Source organism: Watersipora subatra, chromosome 10 (genome assembly GCF_963576615.1).
Source record: "Watersipora subatra chromosome 10, tzWatSuba1.1, whole genome shotgun sequence".
Taxonomy (NCBI): domain Eukaryota; kingdom Metazoa; phylum Bryozoa; class Gymnolaemata; order Cheilostomatida; family Watersiporidae; genus Watersipora; species Watersipora subatra.
The window spans coordinates 19,020,940-19,039,929 of NC_088717.1; the positions used below are offsets into that span (position 1 = coordinate 19,020,940).

At 35.3% G+C, this 18,990-nt stretch overlaps 1 protein-coding gene across 1 annotated transcript in view; it reads left to right on the plus strand.

Annotated features, from left to right (window-relative positions):
- Positions 1-4,538: 4,538 nt before the first annotated feature.
- LOC137405942 (sushi, von Willebrand factor type A, EGF and pentraxin domain-containing protein 1-like) overlaps positions 4,539-18,990 on the plus strand; it is a 31,557-nt gene continuing 17,105 nt past the window's right edge. Inside the window, exons 1-4 of the mRNA XM_068092418.1 lie at positions 4,539-4,575; positions 5,465-5,571; positions 11,154-11,324; positions 16,847-16,910. Coding sequence (XP_067948519.1) covers positions 5,484-5,571; positions 11,154-11,324; positions 16,847-16,910 — 323 coding nt within the window. The 5' untranslated portion in view covers positions 4,539-4,575; positions 5,465-5,483. The remainder of the gene's footprint in view (positions 4,576-5,464; positions 5,572-11,153; positions 11,325-16,846; positions 16,911-18,990) is intronic.

Here is an 18,990-nt window from a genome sequence, read left to right on the forward strand (position 1 = left end):
CATGCTGATATAGTATGTAATTGCAGCATGCTGATATAGTACGTAATTGCAGCATGCTGATATTGTATGTAATTGTAGCATGCTCATTTGAAAGTTACATAAAGACTAAAAATTATTCCAATTTTGTCTACTTGTAGGTAGTGCATATTATCTATTTTAGGTAATGCATATTGTTTATTTCTAGGTAGTGCATTTTGTCTGTTTTAGGTAGTGCATGTTGTCTATTTTTAGGTAGTGCATATTGTCCATTTCTTGATAGTGCATATTGTTTGTTTAGAGATAGTGCATATTGGCTATGTCTAACTAGCTCTGTATAGAGCTCGTCTACTATAGTTGATGCATGTAATGGCCATTTCCAGCTAGTATAGGTAAAACGAAAGGTCATAAACCATACTTAAGGCTAGTTCGTGCTATGTCGCCATATGTCGGTGTAAATCACACAATACTTTGGTGATCGTCCGTGCTCACTGTTCACACTATCACAAATGATCCGCGCTTACATCAATGTCCCCAGCATAGTGTGGACATTGATGTTGTTAACGCATGACCAGGACTATTATAGCCCAGGTCAGGCGTTAACTCGGCTAACACTTTACGGCCTCTAGGGCCGTCTGACGTCAGGAGGAGGCCAGTGCTGCAGATGTTTACAGATACTGTCGACCCAAGCGCTCAAGACAGTTTTTGCCAAACGCTTAAGACAATCATGCCAAACACTTAATACAATCTTGATTATAAAAAATTTTGCCAGTCAACATTGCCAAACATGAACAATCAAAATAAACACGCCCATTTTAATTGTAAATAATATTATACATTTTTGTTATATAATATATTACAATCTATTCAGGTCAATGTGTACTATATTCGGACCATACAATTTCATTTCATCTTAGCCTGCAAAAAGAGGCTTTTGTTTCATTGTTGTATATCATATTTTATTTTGTTAATAAAGAGTTCATCATCATCATTGTGTTCTCATATATAAAATGCAGTCGTGGAACTGAAATACTGGTCCTACAGCAACTCTCATGAAAGAAAATATAGATCGATAGTGACAATCAATCACCATCACCGAAGGGTGTACATCGCACAGTCTGTCCCGGACGCTCATCAGGAAAGTTTGAGAGTTCCGCGCTAGTATCCGCGTTACCTTGACAATGCCTTCGATTTATGGCACCGAAGATTCGAACACCGACATATGTCGATTGGAGCGCCGACATACTGCGCTATAATGTGAAGCAGCCTTTAGGCTTACTGTCAAAATAACCCATCCACATATTTGCCCATCGCTAGTAAGTTGCATTTTATGAGCTGCTTCTCACCCTTTAAAATTACATCTACTAGAATTTATCATTTCCTCAATCATTTTATGTCTTTGTTCAAAACTAGGATGTGAAAAAAAAGTTATTAGGCCTATCTTTTTGGCAGGTTTATGTCTCAGCAAGAGCTTTCAATAAAGCGAAAAGAATATTGATTAATCATGCTTGCAATGTGATCTTCTCATATCATACGCTAACAGTAGTTTGTATTTATCACTGCAAGTAAAGGTGTGCTAGATTTAACAATGAAACCCTGAAATAAAATTTTTGTTTAAACATAATATACCCCATGTTATTTTTAGTGAAGTAATGTAGTACATATTGCTTTTATTCATAGATAACATACTACATTTTAAGCTGGTTTTTCCAGAATTTAACAAGTTTTGATTTGGATTTCATTTGTAATGTAAATTTTGAATGTAAATCAAATGATCACAATAGCCAACTGGAAGCATTCATGCTCAACAATGGTGTATTTTCAATGATGCTAGTAAATTGTTTGCTGTGGCCAATAGCTTGTCTTGAGCCCTTCAAACCTATGTTAGTTAACTAGAGAATTCCTTAGTCAACTAACCTCATCTGCAGTTAGCAGATAGATAGGTGTGTGCTTGGACATGTAGTTGCCTCTTCATGGAACAACTACTAGAGCTGTTGATATTGAGTAATACATCCATGTACATCGTTTTAACAACAAGTGCAGACGTGATTGTAATCAGCTCTAACAGCAGCCGGTTTTAATTTGCTGTGTATGTTTTAATCATAAGGAAACAATTTGTCATCCCTCGTAGTACTTTCAGATAAAGTTACTAAATGTTATTATTGAAGCAGGCTTTCTTTCTTTTAGGCTGCCTTTCACTGCATTTGGTGCTGTCGTTACAAGCAGATGATTCAATGCCAGAGATTGTTGTTACGCCAGAATAAGTTGTCAGTAACTGGCTGTACCACAAGGGTCATCATCTTGGTAATATTACGTACCAGTTCCTGCCAATCACAGCGCGTGCGTGTCGTGCGTAGACTAGAAATAATTTGGTTAACCTTCGCTTGCGCTTGATGACTTAGAATAGAAAAGCTTTTCCTAAAACAGGAAAAAATCACAGAGCTTGAGTATCGCTCCTCTTTCGTTATAAAGAAACGTAATGTTCATTTGATGATACTTGTAGTCGCATTCGTTTTATAGCCTCATATATCGGCATTGAGGTCGTAGTCGGGACTGTTTTTGCTATGAAGTTAGTTTTATTTGATTGAATATGTTTAACAGGCCATCACACTAAAATTTTTGATCAAGTTTTGTGTCAGAAAATTTAGTAGAAATTATCATCAGTACCATTTTACACTGAACGCTCGAAATGTGTGCCACTGAGTGGGCAATACGGAAAGTTTTTGACTTACTCTATCTATGAGTCAGCAGAAATGATATGCATCATTATTCTATAGGTTATAAAGTGCTTGTCTCACTGATTTCATGCCTTATTTGTTTGTAATCACAAGAGAAAGACTTGACTTTTGGTTGCTGAAAAAAATGGCAAAAGGATTGCGATAGATGCAAACTAAGTGCATCATGCAATTCATGGCAAGATTATCGACCTCTTTCAAATGGCTTTCTTTAAATTTAATATTTCTCGACAGGAGCATGATCCTGGCCTCAGAGTTTCTTATAAGAAGGTTAGGGCAAATCTTTAGTCCATAATCTAGATGGTATCATAAATTTTTAATTCTACATGTGGAGACAAATTTTTGGTCTTTGTCTCAGGATAAATCTGGAGTTGTCCCCGCTACTATAATTCTGTAGGCCGCATGCTAGTACGAATCTACAACCTTGTACATGTGTGTTAGTTCAAATCAACTGTTTTACCCGGCTAATGGGTAAACAGTTTACCTTGTTAGAACTCACCTACTGTTGTCATGTTAGTATAAATGTTTAGTGTGCATGTGTAGACAACTCTTATATCAGAATAAATTTAAAAAACTTGAATAAGGCAGAGTTATAATTGCTCAATGTAATTTACACTTGTTTACGCTGATGGGCTTTGAGCGGCTCGATGGACTGATGCTTCAAAACATGAAATTACTACTTAATAAAAAATGTATCCCTTTAAACAAATATAGATGTAAACATTAGTTGATGACTCTTCCATCAGCTGCCCCTCCCACAAGCTGGCACACCACATTTATCACCGCAATATCTATCCCGGAATCTCTAGTAGGTCAATCAGTGTCCAAATATCATGATGACACTCTTGCGCAAATGCAATTCAAATGCCGACCTACACTGCACGTTGGTACAAACTCGGAGAATCTTAGGATACTGATATTTAAGCTGTAATCTGTGAGTGGTTTCTTAGTTTACTCTACATTTATAAATAGATCAGTTAACATTAACAATAAAACAGCAGTAATTGCTACACCAGACATGTTAATGCCGACCGCAACAACCATTCAAGAGCATCTCAGTAATCTGCCAACGTTGCCACAATCTCAATAAACAAGCGCAATTCTCCGCCTTCCATTAGCTCCTCCTTTAATCATTTCATCTCAACATTTCACTCTCCCTCTTTTCTTTTACTCTTTCCATTTTTCCTTGCCTTTTTTTATTTCCCTCTCATAGATTTAGTCACCAGGTTTATGTAAATGTACATTACTATCTATCTATAGTAACATACATGTTTAAAAGAGGCAAGGTGTTAGATACTTGGTCAAAACACAATAATATTATTAACCTGTATAATATTATTCATTATAATAAATTATTGTGTCAAAACATGGTTCATCGATGCACCTTAATGCCTTGATTGAGATAGTCCAAAGAGCTACTGCAGGTTTATCAATGGGTCATCGCAGCGCTCTGTCCAGATTCATGTCAGTCTAGATTTTAGATCAATTCTTAGTTGGTACTTTTGATGGTACGGTGGCTGCACTCTACTCTGAACAATAACTCTAGCTTTCATGATTGTATCAAGGTCACTATTGCCATCAGGCTACAGTCTTCTCAGCTCTGTAGGCGGATTACCAACCCTATTGTTACTTGTTTACATAGTGCCCCTTTATCCTGTTTCTAGTCTTCCCAATGATATTCGCTAGTCATGTGTACCCTCTTTGTATATATTAATACTATTTGACTGTGACCCAAGCATTGTTTGAGGGTGAATGTAAACTCCATTATTTAGATACGCTTCAGTGCTCAGTCTATATTTTGGGACTATTTAATTCACTGCAGTTGTTTAAAGTGTCAAATCATTGTGAGGACAGTCAAGGGGAGGTAAGTAAACAAGCTTATCTGTCAGCATGTCCGTCTCGGAATAGATTGAATAAAGTGACATGAGTTTGATGGATGCTTGTTGATTGAGTGATTGAAAGTGGCCGTATGAATGATGGATGACATTCAAACAACTTTTTACATAATAATGCAGTGCAGATAGCCATTGTGAATATATATTTGTCGTTAATAAAACAATGCTGCTATCTATTTAGGATATTAAAAGTATTTATATATAGGACTAGATGAATGTAAGGTGTTGCCTGGGTGAATAAAAGAGGTAAGGAAGATACGGAGGTGAACAAGAGGTAATAAAAAAGTTTTTGTACAGAAAATTTATTTTTATTTAACATATACAACAGTTACCATTTTAACTTTCAAACTTTATATCATGAGAAAAGTGTTTTGTGCAGTTCAAATAAATTGGGGAAAAAATAAAACAGCTGTAAATGTGTTTAAATAAAAAATAATTTGCAAGTGATAGTTTGCTTTTTGGAGTAAGTGTTCTTATTTTACTGAAATAAAGTCTGCATTGTTTAAAGTTTATGTCATCTGCGTTTATTCTGTAGATTTCTTTTCCGCATGTCTTCCATAGGTTGCCCTTTGCCTGTATTTACTTGCTACATTTGTTAAACCTACTGACATGTTTAGCAATGAAGAACAATAGTGCTAAGCTGAAGAGTCCTAGCAATAATAATAATGATTCTGATAGTAATAATGCATGCTGCTGGTTAAAATGTTAATCAAAAGCTGTCAGAAAACTTTTATTCAAGTGATGTCTTGTTTGTTGATTCATAATGCTAGCGGTAATCGTGTTCTCTTTGACACTCGCCTTATCTCTCTTCCTTAACATAAAATAGCCAAATTATTATTACTACGATTATTGTTGTAGATTTCTAAGATTTCACATCATGACTGTAAGCATTCTCAGGATCATCGCTACTCTAGCTCTCTGTGTGTTCCTAACAGAGAGCCAAACTTCATCATCACCTCCATCAGGTATGGCAATATTGGTACACAGTCTAAGTTGTCTAATCGCTTGCAGAAATCAATGCGCATGCTTTTATTCTATATTTGGGTGTATCATGGGCTCACCTCCAATACTATGCATGTGTATTGCGTCAATTATATTCTATTATTGTCTTTCTACGCTTATGTAACTATTTGCGAGCTTTTTCTGAGTTATTGGTATGAAAGATGAAGGTGATAATTCATCATAAAATTTAGTATGTTTGTTGACAAAGAGAAGGCGACACCAGAACGCTACACATTTAGAAACTTGAACCAAGTAATACACTATTCAAAAAATGTCTTTTTGGCACAAAACCAATGATACAAAACCTGCCAAGCTGTCAGCCAAGACAGACAATCTAGTCAATCTACAAACATGCTTCTCATTCTCCTGAAATTATTTCAACTCTGTCAGCGGTTGCTGCGCTCCCTGTTTAATTTGTTATCATACGCTTTGATCTAAATGATAGTCAGCAGATTTCAGGCTAAGTGCATATCCCCGCTATCCGTCAGAGATTATTGGTGTAGCTTTTTATGTGGTTAATGCTGCTGAAACTGCCCCCAGTTGTTGTTATGACATTTTGTCCGCGTCCGCTTTAACTGCTATTAACATCACAGCTTGTCAACTTATATCAGGCAAATCGAGCTCTCAAACAACTGTCACTGGTGTCTAATAGAAATTTTTCTTCTTACTACAGAAATCAATGCATGTTGTATCCAAAAATAAGAACAGCCGAACTCTTTGCGGAAGTATTCTTATGAGAGCATAAGATGAAAGTTGTACCCATAGATATAGTAAACTTTCATAGATATCATATAGTAAACTTTCATAGATATAGTAACCATAGATATAGTACCCATAGATATAGTAAACTTTCATAGATATCATATAGTAAACTTTCATAGATATAGTAACCATAGATATAGTACAACTTTCATAGATATCATATAGTAAACTTTCATAGATATGGTACCCATAGATATAGTACCCATAGATATAGTAAACTTTCACAGATATCATATAGTAAACTTTCATAGATATAGTACCCATAGATATAGTACCCATAGATATAGTACCCATAGATATAGTACCCTTAGATATAGTACCCATAGATATAGTACCCTTAGATATAGTACAACTTTCATAGATATCATATAGTAAACTTCCATAGATATGGTAACCATAGATATAGTACCCATAGATATAGTAAACTTTCATAGATATCATATTGTAAACTTTCATAGATATAGTACCCATAGATGTAATACCCATAGATATAGTACAACTTTTATCTTATGAGAACATAAGATGAAAGTTGTACCCATAGATATAGTGAATTTTCATAGATATAGTAAGGGTTTATTATATCTATGGTTGTACCATATGAACAATCATCTGAAAGAAATCACATTTAAATGTAGAGGTGTAACTATATTAAACAATAACATTAGATAACTGACTCACTGGATATGGAAATGTCTAAACAAAACAATGTTGAAAGAGATGATTTGTCCAAAGTTTTGATAAACAACGAAAGTTCAGGCTTTTCAATTTAAATTTTTTAGCTACTTCATATTATTTTCGGATGTTTACATTGGTCTCTCACCTTTCACGGTTAATCGTGAACTGCGACTCCTCGTGAACTGCGACCCCTGTGAACTGCGACTCCCATGATAATCCACGAAATAGAAACAAATAAACTCACATCGACTTAAATTACTTTTCACTAATCATAAGCATTTTCCTTTTTATATTAAATTCATTAGACAATTTTGAGAGTCAAGGACGTTTAAGAAGCATGATGAAGAATGTTACAAGCGCTTTGTACTTTTAAACTTCACAAAACAATAGAAAAAAAAGCGAGCGATCGCTATCACTATTATGGTTGTTGAGGCATTTCACAAGGCCAAAATATGAGAGATATTGTTTTTTAGTTTTTTATGTTTGTTTTTATATATTTTTGGTTTTTTAATTTTTTAATGAGTATTTTTACCTCGTGAAATACTGAAGCCGTAGTTGAGACGTGAAGTAGCGAGGAACTACTGTATGAATTAGACACAGAGGCATGTACTATTACTGCTCTATTACTGTACTATGTACCATTACTGCTCTAAAAGGATTATAATTTGGTCCTGGCTGTAAAAGAAAAAGTAGTTTTTTGTCAATTTTGGAAGTGTTTAGTCTGTCAAAATGATGGCTTGTTGAAACTGTATGCTTTTGCCTCAAGTCATGATTAGACTGACTACTATTTGCCTTATGAATGTGTTCAGCACTTTCTTTTAATGACAGCGGTATTATATCTAGCTGACTGGTGTTGGTTCATAATGCTTTCATGTTGCTCACAGTTCATTGGCTACCCCTATTGTAACCTAGTACTATTTTTGGTTTCTTTTAAATTAGTAGCCTGCAATTAGAAGGGCCACTAAAAATCATTAAAAATGACATTTATGAAACCCTATTGAATAAAATATCGCTTGCGTATTATTAATAAAAAGCAAGCATATATAAACATCGATAAGAGGGCATAGACATGCCTGATCAATCTATGCAGCTATTAAAGTCTTGGCACCTTGTATGCCCTTTGCTCAGCATCCACTTCATCAAGCAGCAGGAGTATTCATAGTGTTAGAGAATGGTGTAATATCTGTTCATTTATGTAGAAACCATTCTAAAATTTGTTTCTTTTGGCATGCCGTTTATACAATGGTGCATTCAAATCCAGCTGACTATGTATCGTCACTGCCGCTGTTGTGTTACAGTCAAGCCTCGACTTAAGATCACCTCAAAATTTCATAACATGACGTAAATATAGTGCAAACTGTGTTCTTTACATATGGAGTAATTGTCAGCATGCATTGTCCAAAGTTTCTCAAAACATTTCACTCATAAAATCAGTATGTCTGTAGACAGTTCTGTGGTGTGGTTTTATGTTCAAGTATTGTTTTATGGTGCTCAATTAATGTAAAAGATTGTTTACAGCCAAAAGTGAGCCTTAGTTTTAAGGTGGTTATCTTAAAACAAAGGCTTCAAACAAAAGAATAACAAAAGAATAGTAATACTGTAATAACGCATTACCTTGAGTATTAACCTTTGACTATATTTAATTATAGACCAAATTTCAATTGATTATAAAGTATTCTGCAAAAAACTATTTTCGGTTAAAACAAAGTTTTCTATTCCTTAATCATTTTCAGATGTTTTGTAGATTTTACCCTGGCGATATCTTCTCTTATGTAACCTCAAACTCATATACTCACAGATTTAGCTATAAACAGACATTGGCAGATTTAGCTATAAACAGGCATTGGCAGATTTAGCTATAAACAGACATTGGCAGATTTAGCTATAAACAGGCATTGGCAGATTTAGCTATAAACAGACATTCACAGATTTAGCTATAAATATATATTCACAGATGTACATGTAGCTATATACGGATTTCCACAGATGTACATTTAGCTATATACAGATATACACAGATGTACATGTAGCTATATACGGAATTCCACAGATGTACATGTAGCTATATACAGATATTCACAGGTTTAGCTATAAACAGATATTGACAAGGTATGAAGTATGTCTGGGTGTATTTTTGGGTGTGAAGTCAATTGGTTCCCATGCTAAAGTATTTTTGCAGTAAAGACCCATCATCCTATGACTAATATTGCTGATTAACCAGAAAATTATTACTTTATTCGTAGCAATTCTCCCATTTTATCACTTTGCAATTGTTTACAGTTTTTTTTTACTCCTATAACTCTACAAAGCTTGACTGTCACTCGTAATCTATTCAATTCTTCTCTACAAAAAATATTAATGACATATTTCCTCTTCATAAAATCTATATGCAGTTACAAATCTGAACGAGACATCGCTCAATCATCCGTATTATGCTAAATATTGATAAAGCTGATAAGCATAGCTGTGAGAACAGAGGTCCACGGTAGTGTCACTTTTCAAGTTTTGATGTCATGCCAAGAAAGAATTGGCTATGCCATGATTGGTGAACATTTGCAGTGCCACTGCAGCTGGTTAACATCTCTAGAGAATGAAATGATATAGTGTTTAGTAATATGAGTTTCTTTAGTGTCCAATAAGGTCATAGAGCTTAGTTGGTATCCAATAAGGTCATAGAGTTTAGTTGGTATCCAATAAAATCATAGAGTTCAGTTGGTATCTAATAAGGTTATACCCTAGGACACTTTCATTTCGCTAGTATTTAGTTTCGTGAGTAGCACACAGAGTTAAATTTCACTGCAACTTAATTTCACGGTTCTGATGAGTGCGAAAATATAGTGATGTGAGAATAAATGTTGTGGAACAAAAAGATTAGCTTCCTCAGGTCCAGTTCGCTAGTAAGAAAAAATTTTAAATTTGGGACTAGTTTGCATTTGTAAACCGCAGGTAAAAATGTGTGGGTGAGATCGATAATTCAATTTGATCGCTTGCTGCCATTTGTTTCTTGGACTATCAATGACGTCTAGGTCTTTCACACTCGAGTCCCAAGAAGAAGAAAATAGATAACAACCAACTTCACAACTAGAACTGTATAACATGGTTGGACCTGGTGAGGGTTGTTATTGTTTTCGGCTGGTAATAAAATTCATCACTACAATAATTATTATTCAATTTCATGACTTTCCCTACCAGACTTTCATTCTCATCAGTTACAAATTTGGTGACTAAACTGATATCATCATCTTCTTCATTTGTCTTGGCTTTTCCAAAAAAAACTTGTTATCTTAATGTGCGTTGCCATGCTGCTCATTCGGTGTATTAGCTATAACGAGTTTACCAGAAATTTCCCAATGAGCCCAACCACACACGAAAATTACCTGCATTTCTAATATGACGATTTTATTGTGGATATCAATGAACAAAGCTATTTAATTTTGCATTTGCGCTCGTTCGATACGATAGTTTAGTTTCGCTCATGAAATGTCCGCGAGAGGATGACTCCGCGAATATGTGAAAGTTAGATGACGCGAATACATAAGTGTCCTAAGGTAGAGTTTAGTTGGTATCCATTAAGGTTATAGAGTTTAGTAGGTATCCAATAAAGTCATAGAGTTTAGTAGGTGTCAAATAAAGTCATAGAGTTTAGTTGGCATCCAATAAGGTTGTAGAGTTTAGTAGGTATCCAATAAAGTCAGAGTTTAGTTGGTATCCAGTAAGGTTATAGAGTTTAGTTGGTAGGCCCTATCCAATAAAGTCAGATTTCAGTCAGTATCCAATAAAGTCATAAGGTTTAGTTGGTATCCAATAAAGTCATAGAGTTTAGTTGGTATCTAATATAGTCATAGAGCAGTTAGTGTCCAATAAGGTAACAGAATTTCATAACTAAATAATTATTATACAAAAAGGATTCTTAGCAGAGCAACGCATGTAGACACCAGTTCAACAGGCCATCGGTGAATTAACAATGTGTGCAACAGTGAACATGTGAACAACAGTATGTTCACCAAATCTGCTGTGGTGAGAAAGCTGCCTCCAATATTGCAAAATAAAAGGGCTTACTAGTTGAAATGCTCACACACCCTCTACTTCTGTCGCTCACCTCTTGTAGCTTGCCTTGAACCTCCTATAGTATCCCATGCTAATTACAACCGATCGGGTTTGGCCGACGGTGCTCTCGCGACATACTCCTGCATCGCTGGGTATGAGGCCACCGGAAGCATTCATAGAACATGCAGAGATGGAACTTGGGAATCCAGTGGGGCTGAACTTTATTGTTCTGGTATGTGCTTGCATAGTAATGCATCATATTTTATTGCATTGTATAGAATTGTAATGCATCATATTGCACTTTAATGCATCATATTGCACTTTAATGCATCATAATGCATTGTATATCATTGCAATGCATCATATTGCATGGTGAATGTTCTGACATCGTATTGCATCATATTGCATTGTATACTATCGTAGTGCATCGTATGCATTGTATAGCACTGCAATGCATGGTAATGCATTGCGATGCATTGTCTTGTATAATTGGTTTGAGTAGTGCTGCTACTTTCCCTTTCACCTTCATTGTTGTCGTCTGTCTTTGCATGAACTACTGATAGTATAAGAGCTGGCTGCCATGTTACATTGTGCATTGCTTTATATTGTATTGCGGCAATAACTTGAATACAATACAATGAAGAGATCTTTGGATTGCATTGCACTATTCTGTTTGTACAGAAATAGTCTTACAGACAGAAAAGTCTTTATCTTCCAGTGTCTGGTTTTGGTAAAAACTTTTATGTATCTCTCCTTTTAAAATTGCCTTAAACAACTTAACAATTGATACTAATCTTGAGCTTTTATAGGCAAAATCTTTAACTTTGCTATTGACGTGTTCATGAAATCTTTTTTCTAGTTAATTTTTCCTAAATTGTAAAATAATAATGAGTAGGTTTTGTTAAGGGGAGCAAATGAGACAGAGATGCATTAGTTTCATAGCTTTGGAAAGACGTCTGCCAAAATGACAAAAGGTGATTTGAAAAATGACAGAGAGCTAACCAGAGCTTATCAGTTTTCCACAATAACTGTCTGTTGCTTTACAGCATGCGCCAGACCGCGTTGGAGACAGGGCACTCCCTCATTGATGAGCAAACCATGTGGCAGACGGCGTTTATCATTTTTCACAATCCGGTCGTTGTCATTCTGAGTGACGGCCTGAAATGAAAAGGCCGATCATTGCAATAACATGAAAATCTCATAATTATGTGACTGTTTGTGTTTGGCAAAGAAGGTGATGAATTTGGCTTTTCTAATAATTGGTTTTCAATTTTTAAAAAGGATTGCCTGCAACATTGCAGGAATGAAAGGGGACAAAGGGCGTAAAGGGAGGAGGAGTTAGCCATATTTCTTTACATAGAGTTTCATAACTAGTGCCATCAAAAAACTTTGTAATGGCATGATTAGCCGCGGTCAGGTTGAACTTTTAGAGGTTGTCTATGCTGTTAAATTAGGTCATACTAATACTTCCTGTGTGACTTCATTGGCAGGAAAGAGAATCATTTGATAATAGAAAAACTATCATTTGTTTATTAATTGGACTGTTTTATGTTTGTGGCAGCCGCTCTGTATTTGTATAGGTAGGCTTGTTCTAGGAATGACACATACTCTGGCTGCATTTATATGTTTTATATTAATATAAAACATGTTTTATTTGTAGCCCTACATATACATATATGCATACTATATGTATATGTAGTTATATACATATAAAGCCCTACATATACATATATGCATACTATATGTATATGTAGTTATATACATATAAAGCCCTACATGGAAAGATTTGTTGAAGCATATTACATTTAACAAAACAATTAAATGGTTATGATTTTCTACAGCGAAAGGATAAATATAATGGATAGCACAATGTCACAACTCAAAATAAAATCAACTGTTTTCCGTGGATGTATGTACATATAGATAGGTAATACTTTATTAACATTGGTAAGCATTAGCCAAATGATGGTTTTGTTACATACCGAAAGACAGAAAATCAATCAATAAATAAAATGAAAATACAGAAATCAGGAATTATTAAGCGAGTTGAACAAATATAATATATATAACTATATAATATATATATTTTGTATATTATATAATTATATATATATTATATTTATATATATTATATTTATATATATACAGTATATATATAAATCAAAATAGTATTGTAGAGGAGTCGGAATAGTGAGTGCATGAATGCTGTGAAGGGGTTTTTTTTGTCTTTTTTATTCAGAAGCTCAAAATCGCTAGTTGTAAGTAAAACAAAATACTTGATGTAATCTCCAAAAAAGAGTGAATCACTTTGAATTATCCTCAAACTTATCCTTAATCCTCAATTTATAACATAACTCACATACATTTTTATAGAACTATTTTTAGCAACATATCACTAAATACAATTATGGGGCTTTCATCAGCTCAGCTTTGTGACATATTGGATAGTGAAGTTGTCGAGATGACTACAATTTCTTCACATTGTTTTATAAAATATGAAAACCTTCCATGGCTTTTTATTGGCTAATAGCATTAAGCATTGTCCTGTAATAGGCTTACCAAAATTATAATGCAGTGAAATTCATCTCAAGGTTGAAGGGCAAACCTAGAATGTGAACAAGGCTACAAGCACAACGGTAGAAGCGCAGATCCTGTTTGGTGACAGGCAGCCTATTTACTGGGTTCAAATTGCATGACCTTGACCTCAGAGTTTTTTATACTCTTCGTTTTCAGGCTTTTTTTGCCATTTTGTTTAACGTAAATATTTTTTCAAGGGTATCTTTACTAGGAGTATAGTAAGAAATTCATAGCAGTAACAGCGAAATTTCACCTGATGGTTTTTGCACGATCAGGTAAATATCACGAATTCTTTGTGCAGGTCTCTCATTGACAAAATGTTGTGTAGTTGGATTTTTATGGCTTGTCTATTTTTACCCAGTTTGAGTTTAGATTTGTGTCAAGGTTATTTAATAACGCTATTATTTAAACAAAACTTAAACATTGTCTTGAGTTAAATATATTCAAATTTCTGATAATATTAGTAATAACTTTAGCCTGCTAACACCAAGGTAAAGTATTTTTCACTTTTGATTGGAAAAATCAGTATAGCCAACAATGTATATCTGATTGTCTAACGATATTTGCGCTAAATAGCAAAGTAATATCACAATAACACGCAATAATAAAAATAAATAATAATATACTTTGTACGTTTGTTTGATTCAGATCACTGACCACCGCCGCTATGTTAAGGTTACAATGCATAAATATGACTATAAACGCACCGGTCTGCAGTAAATAGAGTTCAACTGCTCACTTTGGAACGGTTTCAATACCATTATTATTATTAGTTGATTGTTCTCAGCTCTTTGTCTGGTAGTATACTGGTATCCGGTAAAGTCCCTTCTCTCAGATATTTAGTACTTTCCATAATATTCTTACAGATCCCAACAGGGCAGAAAGCTGTTCTTTGTCTATCTCCTTCTTTCCCATGTCCGACTTCCCTGATTCCTCTCTTAGATTTGCCCCAGCTCCCAGAGCTCCTAATCACAACAGGTATCCCTACCGGGGTCTTCCACAGTTCCCTATTTCTCTAGCCAGTTCCTGGGACTTATCTTTCTTTTCTCTTTCTTCCCCTTCCACTCTCTCATCACCAGCCATAGCAATATCTACCAACCACACATGATTTACCTCTTTATCTAGTACTAATATGTCTAGTCTCCCTGTCTTTATTATATGGTCTGTTTGTATGGTGAAATCCCACACTACTTTTGCCTTTTTGTTCTTTGCAACTTTTTCTGCTACATGGTCGTATCAGTTTTTCGTATGTGGTAGTTCATACTTCCCACATAAGTTCCAATTTACAAGCTATGCAACCTTATCATGCCTCTTATATGCACCCTGAGCAAGTTTTCCACACTCACTCAGTATGGGAAATATAGGTTCATCTCTCTCGTTATACTCCTGTATTTCGGTGTTTCTTTTGGTTTTCTATATTGAATTTTTGCCATCTCGTAGGTATTGCTTGATCTTGTGCTGCAGTTATCAGTCCCTCAGTTTTTTATTTCATAAATCAGTTCTTTATCCACTTGTAACCATTCTCTCTTCTGTAATTTCTTATCAGCTTCGGGTATTGTCCATGCAGAGCCTTTTTTGACCAATATTTCTCGCTCTCATTCTTAATTTCATTGCTGTTCTCTCTTTTGCTGCTGTTCTTTGTTAGTGTTCTTTGCTATTATCACTTTTGCTATCATCATTATTATTATATTTCTCAACTTTCAAGAACAGGCCATTAGGAAAGTCAATAAGTTGCACCAGGAGATACCAATCTTATAGCCTCTACTAACCAACATACACTCTTCAATTTTTTGCTGTAGGTCCAGTTACATGTAGTTGTGGCTAGCACAGGATCTAACGCAGTATTTTTGCTGACCAAAGGAAAATGATTTAAACAGCTGCAGCTTAAAGGGAAGCCTATATGCGTGTTAGACAATGTCTCCTTGGTCTGTACATCTGATTAGATGGCCAGATAAATAGCAAAAGGCAGTGAAGACTGTAAAATCCATAAAAACATCCTCTTGCAAACTGAACATTTTATTTAAAAGATGTGTTTACACCACAATAGTTTGTCGGAGTTGTGTTCCCGTTGAGAAAGTTGCAGTCAAAATGTTTTCTAGTCTTTTTATGATTTGAAATATATTTTTGCAAAGATTTTTGACCAAATAATCTCAGACTCCAACTATAAAAAATAGATCACCTTACTTAGCCAATGAAATACAGCATCGATATCCATCCCATTTGCTTGTATTTTTGGCGCTATTAACATTACGAGTATGATTCGTCAATTCCATGTTGTGCTCGGTTAATAATGGCTTTTAAAATCAAACCAGCAGTATTCAGCATTTCACCAACCTTGTGTTGGCGACTGGCACAAAGTAATTTTTACAACCATTTGCGTTTTACTCCGACAGACTATATCAACAGACATTTTGTCCAACAGACATTGTGGAAACAACTCCAAGACATCGCCCTAGTGTAAACGCACCTTTTGGACTGTTCTTCTATAAAAAATAGACCTACATTTGAAACTTTAACCTTGCTAAAAATTTAGCATTCTGTCAACAGAGCTTCACAAACTTCACCTTTGTAATCAGTTATATGACTTCCTGTTCTATCCGTTGATGAACGCCAAAGTATAAACAGTAACATCGTATCTAGAACTATGTCAAGGTCTATAGCAAGAATTGCATGTTTAATTCTGCTCATATATTATATGTAGTTTCACTATTAATGGAAGCATTTCGCTGCTTCGAATTGGACTGTAGTTCGTCTGCTGTTTTTATTGCTAAATCTCTGTGACTACTTCGTAGTGATCACTAGCCATCGATTTGTTTGCATAGGCAATATTTTTCAAGCAGGACCGAACTTTAAAATTCTTATCACAACAATTTCATCAGCTCTTTTGCTATTGTCTTTGTTTACATCTTCACATTTTTGCCAGTCCGATTTGTTTCAGGACAACAACCAAAGTTATTATGAATCTCAATCCACTGAGTATCATAATTTATTTATCTCTAGCAACTAGCTTTGTTTAATACCATGGCAGCATGCATTGTGGCAGCAGCATTGTGTCAAGGATTATTGTAAATTGTTTGCTGATTTGTAACACATGACCTTTCAGATGTGACATGTATACTAGCTTCTCTATCGGCCTCTGCATGTTTGCTAAGAGATTCTCGACCATATTTGTTTTAGTAATCACTTGTAACTCGCCACCATCTGTAAGCATGGGATCATATAGGATTTACTACGGCAGTGGGTAAGATTACGTAACATTTCCTCTCTAAACTAAAAATAATATGTTGTCCCATTTTCTGTTTGTCTAATGTTTTGAGAAGCATTTCCTTATCCTACATTGAAACAAAACCATAGTATCTAAAATGTTGCCATTTTTTGTCTCGGAATCACGTTGTTTGTTAGATAGTGCCATCGTTATCAGCGAATCACTTGTGCTGTCAACTGTTGCCAGTCATTATCTGATGTTGTAACTGGATAAGCACTACCTAGTCACGCGTGAGGCACGCACTGATATCAAGACTAAACGGATATCAAGGCAAATAACATGAGCAATCGTCATTTCTTGTTTGTTGACTTGTAAAATTTCCTCCAATTGACAAATTTATCAGAGAAAACAACATAGTGTGAAAACTCTCCATATCGATGGAGTGTTTTGTAGTTGCTATTGGCCTCTCACCATTAGCTTCCATTTATAGATTGACAATGCTTAAACAGTGGCATTCCGGTATCCTTTAGAAGCCTAACAGACGCGTTTTCTCATGGTGGAACTGTTCAATCATCTTCCAACAGCTAAATATTTTCATTTTAAAGATAGATACAAACATTATTATCAGAGGTCAAGGTCGTTCAAAACAAGTTATACCATGAGACAAGCATAATTAACAATAGTAAAGGGAAAATATTATAAGAAAAAAGCTTTTTACATAACGCTATTCTATAATGTATGTGAAGAGCCTAGTAAGCATTGCGTCACATTCCTATAACTGCTTTGGTCATTAGTTTTTGCGCACTCTGGTCACCCTCAGTGGTGATTCATGGACAGCCAGCCTGTCCTCTGCACCGGTTGCCTTGGGTGGTCTAATGATGATGACCAATGATAGCGCTGCTTTTGGGTCACCAAATTTTGTTTGTTGCCGCTCTTTTTCTTTGTCTTGTTTTTAGTTTAGTTTCAGAGTCTAAGCAGATAAGACTTACCTGACATATTTACAGCTGTTTTTCACAAATAGCGAATAGACTAAAGAATGTGACGCTAGTATGCTAGTAATGTGATTACGGAGGCACAAGGTCAGTGAAATAGATGTTATAGATAATATGTCATTTTTCTTGCTATTCTGTATTATTTGTCAGTTTTCCTGCATGTTATGTTTCTACATAATGCTTTATACATTTTATGCTTTTTACTTTGTGTAGTAATATTCCACTAATTAGAATGCTTTTATCCATTGTATAGGTTTCACGATCTACATATCTAAAATAGACCAGTGAGCTATAACTCCAAACTTATCACGCAAGTATCTAGCGAAACTCTACAGTGAAACCTTATCCGGTGTTTGGAGAAAAAAAAGAATTTATCTGCAAACGGTACCGAGGCTCTACAGTTGAGCAATAATACAGTTTACAGTTCTACAGTTACACAGTTCTACAGTTTACAGTCCACAGTTCTACAGTCCACAGTTCTACAGTCCACAGTTCTACAGTCCACAGTTCTACAGTCCACAGTTCTACAGTCCACAGTTCTACAGTCCACAGTTCTACAGTCCACAGTTCTACAGTCCACAGTTCTACAGTCCACAGTTCTACAGTTACACAGTTCTACAGTTTACAGTCCACAGTTCTACAGTCCACAGTTCTACAGTCCACAGTTCTACAGTCCACAGTTCTACAGTCCACAGTTCTACAGTCCACAGTTCTACAGTCCACAGTTCTACAGTCCACAGTTCTACAGTTACACAGTTCTACAGTCCACAGTTCTCCAGTTTACAGTCCACAGTTACAAAGTTCTACAATTCACAGTTACACAGTTTTACAGTTCGGACAGTTTCGAGGCTCTACAGTATACCGAGCACTGCAACTACATAGGTCCAATTCAGCTAAGTGCATTTACATGTGCCTATCAGCCGCAACATTTTTTTTAGTAGATTGTTAAATGTTTGTACCACAATATTGGTGAACAATCTGACATCCAAATAGCTTCAGCTTGAGGCTGGCCTTATGTATTCAACTGGTTCATTAGAAGTAATTGCTGTGAAACATAAGTAACCATTCACACTACACCTTTCATTTTTCATTTGATACTTTTTATCTCTTGAAACATTTGGCTT